Source organism: Sphaerodactylus townsendi, linkage group LG15, assembly GCF_021028975.2.
Source record: "Sphaerodactylus townsendi isolate TG3544 linkage group LG15, MPM_Stown_v2.3, whole genome shotgun sequence".
NCBI lineage: Eukaryota > Metazoa > Chordata > Lepidosauria > Squamata > Sphaerodactylidae > Sphaerodactylus > Sphaerodactylus townsendi.
Window position 1 is genome coordinate 37,602,708 of NC_059439.1, and position 13,856 is coordinate 37,616,563.

Genomic DNA, 13,856 nt, shown 5'->3' on the forward strand with positions numbered 1-13,856 from the left:
CAGATGTTATGGACTACAGTTCCCATCATCTCCTGCCAGCATCATGCTGGCAGGGGATGATGGGAACTGTAGTCCATAACATCTGGAGGGGCGCGAATTTGACACCTGTGATCTAGAGAATTCCAGGAGATCCACTCCATGCCCTACCGGGGGGAGTCCTCAACCCTTGTTTAAGAACCCCCCACCCCACCCAAAGGAGAAAGGGGTAATGCGATTTTGAGCCCTGGGGCCCCACGAGATCAATTGCAAATTCTCTTCCCCAATCCAGAACAAAGATATAAAAACAAGGAGAAAAGAGAGAGAGAGAAAAGGCTGGTTTTTTTTTTTAATCTCTGTGAGTTAATTTTAATTTTTTTTACATTTACAAAATAAGATTTGTTTATCCTTGTCCCCTACTGTACAATAAGAACCCCATTTTTAAAAATTTTTGCTTTCCAAAGACACTAGATGTTCATCTGTTTTATTTCAGTGTGTTTGTGAGAGAGAAAAACAATTGGGAAATTGAAAAGTGCAGGTTTCGGAAGGAAGAGAGAGCACTATAATGCAGGGTGGTGTGAAATTCTGCTAAAAAAAAAACATGAAAAGGAAACCGACAGATGATCCGGGATTAAACTGAGCACCATGTTGAAAATATCAAGACAATTTTTTTCCCCCCGGAAACTCAAAAACAAAAAAATTCCAGCGAGAAATTCCAAAAGAAACCACAAAAGGCTTTAAAAATAAAAATAAAAAGCAGATACAACAACATTGTAAAAAGATTCTTCTTTTTTTTAAAAAAAAGCTGGATCAAACCCCCAATAAAGGACCAATAAATAGAGAAATCATTACCAAAAAAAAAAAAAGAGGACATATAAATTAAAACAAGGAAGAGAGAAAGAAGACATTTACAAAATTGCAAAACAATTGTGAGGCATGAAGTCACAAACGCACAACACACAAAATATACTTATATATAAAAGTAAAACAAAAAAAAATTACCCCAAATCTGAGACGTTTCTGGTTTTAAAACTATGTTTTGGGAGTGAGAACTTTAGAGCCAAAAGCATGCAAAGTTGCTGGGGGGTGCGAGGGAGGCGGGATGAATGGATGGATGGAAGAAAGGGAAGAAAGGGGAAAAGAATGAAGGGTTAGGCAAAGTTAAGGGATTTTTACAGGTAAGGAGGGAAGATTTGGGACAGTGTGAAGAGTCCCTTGTGAGCCCTCCCCAGCCCAAAATGGCATAAGGGTGGGCTAAGAGAACCCCTTAGGAAAGGGGGAGGAGAAGCAGGCACCCTCCCCCATTTTTGCAAAATATTCTCCCATCTACCCGTGTGTCTGATTTGGGGCCAGCACCAAGCCCTCTCTGCAGGGCTGTTGTTTTTTTTTAACCATTGTACGGGGATTCCCCCCCAGTGCCTCACATGAAGGACTCCTTTCTGTTGTGTTTTTATGTTTTGTGTTTTTAAAAAGCAGTTTCTAATACAAACCAGGATTTTTTTTCCTCCTTATATTTTTATATATATAATATATAAAAGGATGTAAGAAATCAATATCCATCATCGTAGTTAAAAACCACACGCGAAAAATTGCCCCTGCCCTCCCCACCAATATATAGAAATCAATGTACACTCTCCCCCCTCCCAAAGAGAAGTTCAACCAGAGAGAGAAATGAACCCCCCCACACACAAAAAAGTCCTGTGTTAAGAAACCCGTATTAAACTTTTTTGCTTGCTTGCCTTTTGACTTCTCTTTTTTCTTCCTTTAAAATTTCCGACAAGAGAGAGAGAAAAAATGTATGTTTAGAAAAGAAACCCCAGCACAAACCACGGCCCCAAACTACGAGGCGCCGCTCCGTTCCATGCGTCCACTTTCGACCTCGTCGAGAAAGCGAAACGGTAATGCTCTAGGTGAAGGAAAAGTCCTTTCGTCTCTTCTGTACTGAAGCCCCCGGATCCTTGTCCACGAGGCGCTTGGGCACGGTGGGTTTTGACACGGGACGGGGACGCCGGCCCACGCTTCCTCTCCCACTAGAGAGGCCAGCCGGGACACCTTGGCGATCAGTTTCTCTGCCCTTCTATTTATCGTACTTCCCCCCCCCCTTAAATCCAGTTTTTTTCTTCTTTTAATACAAAATCAGCACCACTCAGGGGGGAAAAAAGGTTCATTTTGAAGAATAAATTAAAAAGGATCCATTGTGTGTCCGGGGGAGTTGGGGGGGGTGGCAGCGGCGGCGGCAAACCTCAAAGTCTGCCGGTTCTGTCCCACCCGCCTTGGCTCGGAGCAGGCGCAAGTGAGTGCATCAAAGGCTCAGATGCGAAAGAGGGAGGAGGGGAGGCCAGGCGAGAACAGCCCCCTCCACCACACACACACACACACACGGTGGAGAGGCCAGCTTGGAGAAACAACCCAGACGTCCAAGTCCAGGCGTGGTATGGCTCATCTTGAACTAGGTGCCGCAGCCTGTGGAGGAAAGGAAAAATTAATAGGAGATGTGTCCCCTAAGTTAGCACAGCCACAAGAGCTGTCTACATTTCTATTTACCCCCTCCCGCTACATGTGCTCCACAACCTCCTTGGGAGTGCACTGGAGTTAACTGAACCGCTCTGAAGTGCCCTGAAGAGCCCAGGTTAGAAAAAATCCCTTTATCTGCCAACAGGTGGCACCATTGCTTTTCTGCTTATCCATCGGTAGAGAAAGCTTAAGGGCAAACTCTGGGCAGGAGGTGCATGGATAATTAAACAGAACAGAAAAGCGGGAGGTCTTTCGTGGCGCTTGCGCTCCAGCAAGCCCAGCTCCCTTCCCAGACTCACCAGCGTGAAGCTGTCGTAGATGTGGATGAGTTCCTCTGTCTTGTACTGCTCGAGGACGACAACGCCGTGGAGGGAGGCGCTGCGCTTGCGGGCGCAGGCCTCGCAGTGCACCAGGTAGGTGTTCTTGCCGCCGTTCTCGCTGGTCACAAAAAGGATGTTGAAAACCTCCACCTGAGGGGGACAAAAAGGGAGACGCAACTCTATGACCATCTCTCCCACGAGGCGGAAGTCCCGCCCCTCACCGATAGAGCTGCCAACCTTCAGGTGAGGCCTGGAGAGTTCCTGGAATTCCGACATATCTCTAGTTCCCCGGATAAAATGGTTGCTTTGGAGGATGGACTCTAGGGCGTTAAACTCCAAGCCCTGCCATCCCTGGCTCTACCTCAAGTATCCAGGAGTTCCCCAGCCTTCCCCGCAAAGTCCAGGGTGTGTGCGTGCGTGTGTAGAAACAGGTATTAAGTTGGTTACTTTATTTAGAGTCCACCGTTCTCAAGACAACTCAAGGAAGTTAAACAAAAATTAAAAGCCAAACACTAAATTCTATTTTCTAAAAGTATTAAACTTTCACAGCAATATTGCTTTTGGTTTACAGACTGGATTAAAAACCTCAAGCCAAAGAATAATCAAACTAGATAGAGAGGCGCTATTTAAAAAGCGCCGGTCTAAATAATTATATATGGCCGGCGAGGCTACCCTATTTGAGAGAAACGTACTAGAAAGAAAAGCATGTAATAAGGAGAGGTTTATTTGGAATACGGATAAAGAGACACACAGGCGTTGAAGCGTTCCGACGTCACCTCTGACGTTCCCTTTAGATAGCTTATTACATTGCGACCACCCCAAAAAATGATGGTTTTATATTATATAAAGAAATGATCAATATCCAAGGAAAAATTAACTCTTGGCAAGAAATTAGGGAAGAAAAGGAAATGTTCAATGAATGATATATTTCCAAATCGCTTCAAGACAGAACTTTAAAAAAAAGTTTTGCTTCTGCAGAAATTGCATCCTGGCAAAATGTTTTCTGCCGTTTCCTCATCAAAAAGGATACTCCTGGCAAAGTTACCGCACAAGGTAGGGAAAGCGAAGGTCCGTCCCTCCCCTGCCACTAGGAGGGGGTTGACCGGGCCTCTCCCCACAAGCCAGGACAGGCTACTCCTAGAGACCCCCAAATGCAAATTCTCCCTCTGTTTCCTCTGCAAACGGCAGGTAAGTTCGAGCACGGCCTGGATGCATTACCCTTCCCCCCCTTGCTTCCTCTTTGGTTTTCAATCTAGATCGTAAAACGCTGCTTTACTTCCTCAGCTTCTGTTACAGTTTTGGCAAACAAACCCCCTCCCCGTCCCAAATCCTGTATATTGGATCGCCAGAACTTGCGGACGCACGCTATGAGCCTTCCTTATACCAAAGTCCTGCAATCTTTTACAAAAACAAGCAAGCAAATAGTGAACTTCACACCCAAGTGAGAAATCTCCGCAGGCATCTCAGGGTGGTATCAACGGGGATATGAGTTGGGCATTGTTCCTTTCTCTGACACACACCCCCACCCACCCTCACCCCCATACACAAAGAACTCAGCTGTGCACAGACACAGCGCGGGGAAGCAACCGGAAGCATTTCCAGTGGTTACAATCCCGGACCGCTGCTGACCGCGGCGTGAGCTTTCTGGGCCCCATCCCTGTTTCACCTCCTCTGTCATCAGCTGTGATGCTCCCTCGCTTGCTCGGAGGAGGCGTGATTTGCGAATGGCCTTCGGAATGCATTTCAACAGGAAAAGATTAGCGGGGACGCCTAGCATCACATGGGGGAAGGTCTGTTGCCAGAAACTCCGCAGCCAGGCTTAGGAGATTTACAAAGACCCCACGGCCAAGAGGGTTAGGAGTTTATCACGGTCCCAGGCCCAATACGTCGTCCACAAGCACTGGGGGGGGGGGGGGGGGGCAAACTCGGATGCTACTTCCCCAAATGGAGACCCCATTCAGATGTTTGGCTTGTGCCTGTGCCGCCCCCCTTGCTTCCTCAGCTGGGCATCTTAAGAACATAAGTACATAAGAACTAGCCTGCTGGATCAGACCAGAGTCCATCTAGTCCAGCTCTCTGCTACTCGCAGTGGCCCACCAGGTGCCTTTGGGAGCTCACAGGCAGGAGGTGAAAGCAAGGGCCTTAAGAACATAAGAAAGAGCCTGCTGGATCAGACCAGAGTCCATCTAGTCCAGCACTCTGCTACTCGCAGTGGCCCACCAGGTGCCTTTGGGAGCTCACATGCAGGAGGTGAAAGCAAGGGCCTTCTGCTGTTGCTGCTCCCGAGCACCTGGTCTGCTAAGGCATTTGCAATCTGAGATCAAGGAGGATCAAGATTGGGAGCCACAGATCGACTTCTCCTCCATCAATCTGCCCAAGCCCCTTTTAAAGCTATCCAGGTTAGTGGCCATCACCACCTCCTGTGGCAGCATATTCCAAACACCAATCACACGTTGCGTGAAGAAGTGTTTCCTTGTATTAGTCCTAATTCTTCCCCCCAGCATTTTCAATGAATGCCCCCTGGTTCTAGTATTGTGAGAAAGAGAGAAAAATTTCTCTCTGTCGACATTTTCTACCCCATGCACAATTTTATAGACTTCAATCATATCACCCCTCAGACGTCTCCTCTCCAAACTAAACTAATCTTGAAGGCCTCATAAAGGCCGTATTCATCCACTTATCTGTGACCTCCCTCTAGTGGTGAAATCCTAGTTCAGTGGTGGTGAACCTTTGGCACTCCAGATGTTATGGACCACAATTCCCATCAGCCCCTGCCAGCATGGCCAATTGGCAGGGACTGATGGGAATTGTAGTCCATAACATCTGGAGTGCCAAAGGTTCACCACCACGGCCCTAGTTCCTGGTTCCAGGCGGGTAACCTTGCTGGTCTGCAGTAGAAAAGCCAGATTCGTATCCAGTAGCACCTGAGAGACCAACAAAATTTGGGAGTCACATATCTGAAACAGGGAAGTTTGACTCTCAAAAAAACTCATATCTTTGTTGGTCTCTCGGGAGCTCCTAGACTCGAATCCAGCTCCCCAAGTCTTGGTGCCTTCTAGGGCGGCTCCTTCCCAGGTCTCTATCAGAACGGAGGCCCAGGGCCACTTTCCCTTCCGGGGTTGGAACTGGGAGGATCCCAGTCGCCGTGCTAGAGAAAGGCAGGCAGAGATCTGCCTTCCCACGTCCCCATTCGGAAACCTGACAGTTCTACTCCCAGAAATGCCCTTCAACCCTCTGAGCCAGCGCCCTGGGTGGCGGAGAGGGCAAAATGGTGGCAAGCAGAACCAGATACGTGGCCCTGAGCACCCTGGAGGGAGGGAGGGAAGGCGGCCTACATCAGGCGACAGATAAAGGCCAGCCCCGTTGCCTCCCTCCTGAGGCCGCGTCCCCATTAAGTCAGCTGCCACTTGGCTGAAAACCATCTATTATGACCTGGCCTGGAGGGTCCGGCCGAGCCTCATCTGAGGAGCTAAACAGGTCAGCCTTGACTAGCCAGAAAACCCAGGGTCACCACGCAGAGGCAGGGCAAGGGCAAACCACCTCTGAGGGTCTCTGGAAAACTGGACAGGATCGCCGATAAGTGGGCTGCGACTTAAAGGCTCTTTCCTCCACCTAGACCAGTGGTGGCGAACCTATGGCACAGGTGCCAGAGGTGGCACTCAGATTCCTCTCTGTGGACACACGCAAACAGAGGCCCCCCCCCCCCCCCCCACATCTAGGTTGGCCTGGGCCGCTGGGCTCGATTATTAGCATTAAACCTAAGACCTAGTTTTGGAGGAGCAGTGTTGGTAACCCTGTTAAGTGCTATTAAACCCTGCTGATTTTCATGCGAAGAACTAAAGCGCAATCCTTTACCTGGGGGTAAGCTTGGTTGCTGGCAATGGGGCTTGCTTCTGAGTAAACCCTCCTAGGGTCGTGATTCACCCGTTGGAAGAGTTGCACGGTTGCTTCAAAGCAAAGCCACCGACTACCACCAACCTTACTCCCGAGTAACGCACGCCTCGGAGCCAACCGTTTTTTTCTAAACTAAGACCTCAGTATTCCGTGTTGGCACTTTGCGATAAATAAGTGGGTTTGGGGTTGCAATTTGGGCACTCGGTCTCAAAAAGGTTCGCCATCACTGACCTAGACAGACGTTAAGGAAGAGAAGAGTTTGGATTTATTACCCCCCCCCTTCCTGTAAGGAGACTCAATGTGGCTGACAAGCTCCTTTCCCTTCCTCTCCCCACACCTTGTGAGGCAGGTGGGGCTGAGAGAGTTCCGAAAAACTGTGACTAGCCCAAGGTCACCCAGCACGAACGTAGGAGTGCGGAAACACATCTGGTTCACCAGATAAGCCTCTGCCCCTCTGGTGGAGGAGTGGGGAATCGAACCCGGTTCTCCAGATTGGAATCCACCTGCTCTAAACCACGACACCACATTGGAGAAGTAACAATCCCGAAGCAGAGCTGGGACAAGAAGAACTCAAAGACGAGCAGCAACTGCCCTGCCACACCTCCAGCCTGCCAGAGAGAATCAACAAGAATCTTCCCAGACGGAGCACGGGGGACGTGCGCAAGCGGGGAAAGAGCAGTCCCCCGCAGAGGAACACGAAGTCTCTGATGCAGAGACAGGTCTTTGCAGGATGGAGATAGGGACCCTGGAATGCAGCTCTGAAGATGGCGGGTGACTGGGAAAATCACACACACACACACACACACACTGGAGTTGGCACCAGCAGCCCTGGGAGACTTACTTTATTTATTTATTTGTGTACACACACACACACACACACACACACACACACACACACACACACACACACACACAGAGGTTGGCACCAAGCGTAGCCCCTGGGAGACTTTATTTATTTTGGCGTTTTACACACACACACACACACACACACACACACACTGGAGTTGGCACCAGCAGCCCTGGGAGACTTACTTTATTTATTTATTTGTGTACACACACACACACACACACACACACACACACACACACACACACACACACACACACACACACACACAGAGGAGTTGGCACCAGCAGCCCTGGGAGACTTTATTTATTTATTTATTTGTGTACACACACACACACACACACACACACACACACGAGTTGGCACCAGCAGCCCTGGGAGACTTACTTTATTTATTTATTTGTGTACACACACACACACACACACACACACACACACACACACACACACACACACGAGTTGGCACCAGCAGCCCTGGGAGACTTACTTTATTTATTTATTTGTGTACACACACACACACACACACACACACACACACGAGTTGGCACCAGCAGCCCTGGGAGACTTACTTTATTTATTTATTTGTGTACACACACACACACACACACACACACACACGAGTTGGCACCAGCAGCCCTGGGAGACTTACTTTATTTATTTATTTGTGTACACACACACACACACACACACACACACACACAGAGGAGTTGGCACCAGCAGCCCTGGGAGACTTTATTTATTTATTTATTTATTTATTTATTTACGTCTGTGTGTGTGTGTGTGTGTGTGTGTGCGCGTGCGTACGTACACACACACACACAGACACACACACACACACACACACCGCCCCATCCCCTGAGGGCTCTGGGCGGTGAACAACAAAATAGTGCTACATAAACAATAGTAGCAACAAATAAATAATATATCATTAAATAACATCATTAAAACATAAAATTACAGCGTTCCATATAAACCACTTGGCGTCCAGCATTAAAACTATCAATAAAATAAGTAAGTAAGTAAGTAAGTAAGTAAGTAAGTAAGTAAATAAATAAATAAAAGATAAAAACTTACGTCGCACTCATTGCAGTAGTAGGCTGGCTCATCCTTCACCCGGCCTTGGTAGGCGATCTTCTTCCCAGACCGCACCAGACTCTCCCGCTGCACCTGGCAGTGCTTGATCGACTGCATCAGACAATACCTGAGAGAGAACACACGGAGAAGTCAACACACCTGGATCCACTCATGCCAGAAGCTCTACCTGGGACAGAGAACCGGCAGGAGGCATGGAGGTTGAAGGGGAGGGGAGGATGACGCCTCCCCACCTATATTAAATCCGTTGTCCTTGCCTTTACAATAGAAGGGACACAGGTGGAAGAATGACTCACTCAATACCCCATGGAAGAACATCATCTCCCCCCAAGAGATGATGAAGAAGAAGAGTTTGGGTTTTATCCCCCCTTTCTCTCCTGTAAGGAGACTCAAAGGGGCTTACAATCTCTTTTCCCTCCCCCACAACAGGTGGGTGGGGCCGAGAGAGCTCGGAAGAACTGTGACTCGCCCAAGGTCACGCAGCTGGCGTGTGTTGGGAGCGCATGAGCTAATCTAGTTCCCCAGATCAGCCTCCACAGCTCAAGTGGCAGAGCGGGGGAACCGAACCCGGTTCTCCAGATTAGAGCGCACCTGCTCTTAACCACGACGCCAGTGCCTGTTCTCAGCACCTCCTTTGCCCAGCAAAGGAACTTTGGGTGGGGCTGGGGGAGGGGGGGGGAGAAGGGGCGAACCAGTCCAAAGCGGAACAAAGCAGAACCAGTACAAAGCAGATCGCTTGGGGGGGTTGCTCAATCCTCACTTGATCATTTTGTACAAGTCCGAGTCGCTGATCTTGACTGTGCGGGCCACGTTCCAAGAGACGTGGATCATGGGGACAATGGACTTGACGTTCTTCACCTCGTTCCACTCGTAGCGCTCCAGGGCCAGCTGATACTGGTACGCTGTGGGAAAGAACGGGAACAGTGGGTGGGTGGGTGGGAAAGAACGGGAACGACGCGCCCCCGGAGCAGATCCCGGACTCCTCCGCTCGGCTTCTGAGAGCACCACTGGTCTTCCTCTCGAGAGGTCAGAAATGTCCCTGCCTAGGGGGACCCTCCCACAGGCAAAGCCAAGGGTATTGATCCCTCTGGAAGATGGCGCTCTCCCCTGCACCCTCCTCACTGAGAAATTAACAGGAACGTTATGTAAAATTTCAATTAGTAGACTGAAGGACAGTTGGGGTGTTGTGGGGTTTCCGGGCCGGATGGCCGTGTTCCAGTAGCATTTTCTCCTGACGTTTTGCCTGCATCTGCATCTCAGATCCTCTGAAGGTGCCAGCCACAGATGCAGGCGAAACGTCAGGAGAAAAAACTACTGGAACACGGCCATAAAGCCCGGAAGCCGCACAGCACCCCAGTGATTCCGGCAGTGAAAGCCTTCGACGATACACTGCAGGACAGTTGTTTGACGGCTGCGTTTCAATTAAGAAAATTGGCTTGCAGGTACCAGTCGGGCTGTGGATTCCCTTGAAGTGGGGGGGGGGGACTTATTTGTCTTGTAATCGGAGGCTACTTTTATGTTTCCTTGTGCGTTCCCTGCCATACCAGGATTCTGAAAACTAGTTCACAATCAATTCAATTCAGTGTTTATTAGCCATAGGCAATGCACACATAAACAGATACTTCAACCAAAGCCCTACTCCCCACAGTTTACAAAAATATTTTTTCAAGCTTTAGAGTGTAGAAGCATTACAGTTCTAATAGTGTTAAGTTACCGAAGCAAGTATCATATATTTACTCATAGCAGGATCTGATTGTAATTATAAAGGTTTTCTAACCAGCTTTATAAAAACTTAGGCTCATTCCGCACATGCAGAATAATGCACTTTCAAACTGTTTTCAGTGCTCTTTGAAGCTGTGCAGAATGGCAAAATCCACTTGCAAACAGTTGTGAAAGTGGTTTGAAAACGCATTATTTTGCGTGTGCGGAAGGGGACTTAGCTTGTATGTTTTGAACATCAGTTAAACGTTCTCTGATTTTCGCTGCTAAAAACATGAATATCGCTACTTTAAATGTAACCTCAGCATACATGTCCGCCATCAGAAAGCAAACTTTCTCTTCCTCACTACCTGTCAAGCCTGACAGGATATCATTGATATGTTTGTTGCGGATAGCAGAGTCAAAAGGGCAATGAAGTGTGTAGTGTATTATGTCGTCACTCTGATTTAAACTACATCTGCATACACGTAGCTCTTTTGGTGTTTTAGAATATCTCCCCAGTAATTGTTCTGATTTAAACATCTGGTATCTCAGGGAAGTGAATGATTTCCTTAGGTGTGCTTCCTTGAGATTTGTGAGATATTGTGCATAACATTTGTTCTTTTTGACGCAAGAGAACCATGGGGAGTATTTCTGAGTGGAAGCAAGTTGTTTGTCTTGTAGAGCATCTCTAGAGCCAGTCACGAATTTTGCTAGCATCCCATCTATGAATAGTTTTCAGATCAGGAATTTCGTAAAGAGCTAATATGGGAGAAATTTGATCCTTCACAAAGGGGAAGAAGTCGGGACTACCCCTGCTAACTGGACAAGACCGTTCCTCTCTGGAGACCCCCAATTCCATAAGCAAACGGACAAAGCTGTTCTTTGCCTGTTCAGAACTTCGGTCCCCTTGGCCCAATCCCATCCAGTCTCTTCCAGCCCCACACCTACAGAGGCTGGGGACTCGTTCTTAGACCTCTGGCATGTGACTCTTGTGCTGTTCAACCCCGCATGTGAGCTATAAGAAGTCCCTTCAGCTCTTGGCTTGATCTCGGCCCCACCCTTTACCTGTCAACGGGCCAACGTTCCAAGCAATGTTGTTGCACCAGCCGGTGGCCTGAACCCAGTGCACGGTCCCGGCGTTGATCCACACGAGGTCTCCCGGCCGCTGGATGAAGCGGTAGACGGGGATGTTGGACTGGTACAGATCTTCCAGGATGGGCCACCACGAGCCGGTCAGGTAGTCCACATTGTGCCTGTGCAAAAACAGCGCCCAGTGAGACAGAAACAACCTGGGCCCATTTTTCTGCTGACAGCGCAACTGGGCGTCGCTTTCTGTTGCCAGAGTCCGCTGTGCGAGGGAGGGCTCCATCTGAGATGCCAGCAGACAAAGTCTAGCACTTTGCCAGGTGGGGATCCGCCCCCGCCCCCCCCCCCCCCCCCGCACAGTTCCCGCACCGCCCACCTCTCACAGAAGGCACTGATGTTCTGCCAGTAATGTTCGTGGACTGCAAACCACTCGCAGTCGCCAGGCCCTATGTTGATGTTCACGGAACAGAAGTTGTTGTTCTCTTGGTGACCTGCGAGAAAGGGGCGCCCGTCAGAACCCCAAGAAATGAGCTTTGGCCCCATGCCCCCTCCGCGGGTCGTTTCTGGAAAATGTTCTAGGGCAGTGGTGGCGAACCTTTGGCACTCCAGATGTCATGGACTACAATTCCCATCAGCCCCTGCCAGCATGGCCAATTGGTGGGCCACTGCGAGTAGCAGAGTGCTGGACTAGATGGACTCTGGTCTGATCCAGCAGGCTAGTTCTTATGTTCTTATGGAGACCCCCAATTCCACAAGCAAACAGACAAAGCTGTTCTTTGCCTGTTTAGAACTTCGGTCCCCTTGGCCCAATCCCATCCAGTCTCTGGATGGGATTGGCCATGCTGGCAGGGGCTGATGGGAATTGTAGTCCATAACATCTGGAGTGCCAAAGGTTCGCCACCACGGTCCTAGGGGAGAATCAGCACCCCGAGTGGGACGGAGGCTTAGAGAAAACACAGCATCCGTTGCTAAACCACACAGATCTTCGTGTTGCTTTTCAGCACATTTATAAGCACAAGCACTTTATTGTCATTGTGCACGCACAACGAAATTTACAGCAGCATTCCTCGATGCACACAATTCCAGACTCATACCCCATCCTCACTTTCCCCTTCCTCCACCCATCCCTACACAGCCCCAAACACATCAACACGAAGCCGCGGAGTTCAGCATAGCCACAGCTCTAGAGTAGAAGCTCTATCTTCTAGAGTAAAGCTTATATTTCTGGGGATTGATTTATGGTCAGCAACGAACGCATTTTTTTTTTAAAAAAAAAAGACTAAAAAACCCTTTAGTTGCCAAAAGCAAACTTCTCAGACCCCCTTTGAGGAAAGAGAAAAAAGTAACCGGAAGGAAGGAAGAGAGCCAAATAAATTTCCTGAAACAGGAAATAGCATAACTTTAGGCCGCAGCTGAAAAGGCCCTGCTCCTTAGCTGAGTGCGATCTCACCTCCCGATAGGATGGAAGGCAAAACCAGAATGCAGTCTTACAAGAGTACCGATGAGGAGGGGGCGTCATTTGGGAAGAAATGCCCTCAGCGGATCTGGGCCTTTGAAGGTGAAGACCAAGTGGGCAAAGAAACGAACTGGAACTGGAAACGAGCACCTTCCCTATGAGGAGAGGCTGCAGCGTTTGGGACTCTTTAGTTTGGAGACATCTGAGGTGGGATATGATTGAAGTCTATAGAATTATGCATGGGGTAGAAAATGTGGACAGAGAGAAATTTTTCTCTCTTTCTCACAATACTAGAACCAGGGGGCATTCATTGAAAATGGTGGGGGGAAGAATTAGGACTGATAAAAGGAAACACTTCTTCACGCAACGTGTGATTGGTGTTTGGAATATGCTGCCACAGGAGGGGGTGATGGCCGCTAACCTGGATAGCTTTAAAAGGGGCTTGGACAGATTTGTGGAGAAGTCGATTTATAGCTACCAATCTTGATCTTCTTTGATCTGAGATTGCAAATGCCTTAACAGTCCAGGTGCTCAGGAGCAACAGCAGCACTGCGCTGGAGGCAGACGAGTGGTCCCCTCACACACACACACGCACGCACGCACGCACGCACGCACGCACACACACACACACACACACACTCGTCCCTTACCCGGTGTGCGGCTGCCAGGCACTTTCATGTAGAGCTGCACTGTGTTCATGCCCAGGATCGTGTGCCCCACGTGACTCAGCATGTTCCCTGTAGAGGTGACTCTCATGAAAGCCGGCAGCTTCAACAGCTCCTGTAGCTGTGGCTTCCACCTGCAGGGCACAGGAAATGGAAAAAGTTCATAAGAAAGAAAGAAAGAAAGAAAGAAAGAAAGAAAGAAAGAAAGAAAGAAAGAAAGAAAGAAAGAAAGAAAGAAAGAAAGAAAGAAAGAAAGAAAGAAAGAAAGAAAGAAAGAAAGAAAGAAAGAACGAACGAACGAACGA

At 48.7% G+C, this 13,856-nt stretch overlaps 1 protein-coding gene across 5 annotated transcripts in view; it reads right to left on the reverse strand.

Moving 5' to 3' along the window:
• Nucleotides 1-316: 316 nt before the first annotated feature.
• Nucleotides 317-13,856, reverse strand: part of KDM6B (lysine demethylase 6B) — an 87,733-nt gene continuing 74,193 nt past the window's right edge. For all 5 annotated transcript variants that reach the window (XM_048516399.1, XM_048516397.1, XM_048516398.1 and 2 more), the window contains 7 exons: nt 13,537-13,685; nt 11,807-11,921; nt 11,410-11,597; nt 9,404-9,545; nt 8,626-8,752; nt 2,790-2,960; nt 317-2,439 (listed from right to left, as the gene is read on the reverse strand). In XM_048516399.1, coding sequence (XP_048372356.1) covers nt 2,416-2,439; nt 2,790-2,960; nt 8,626-8,752; nt 9,404-9,545; nt 11,410-11,597; nt 11,807-11,921; nt 13,537-13,685 — 916 coding nt within the window. In that variant the 3' untranslated portion in view covers nt 317-2,415. The remainder of the gene's footprint in view (nt 2,440-2,789; nt 2,961-8,625; nt 8,753-9,403; nt 9,546-11,409; nt 11,598-11,806; nt 11,922-13,536; nt 13,686-13,856) is intronic.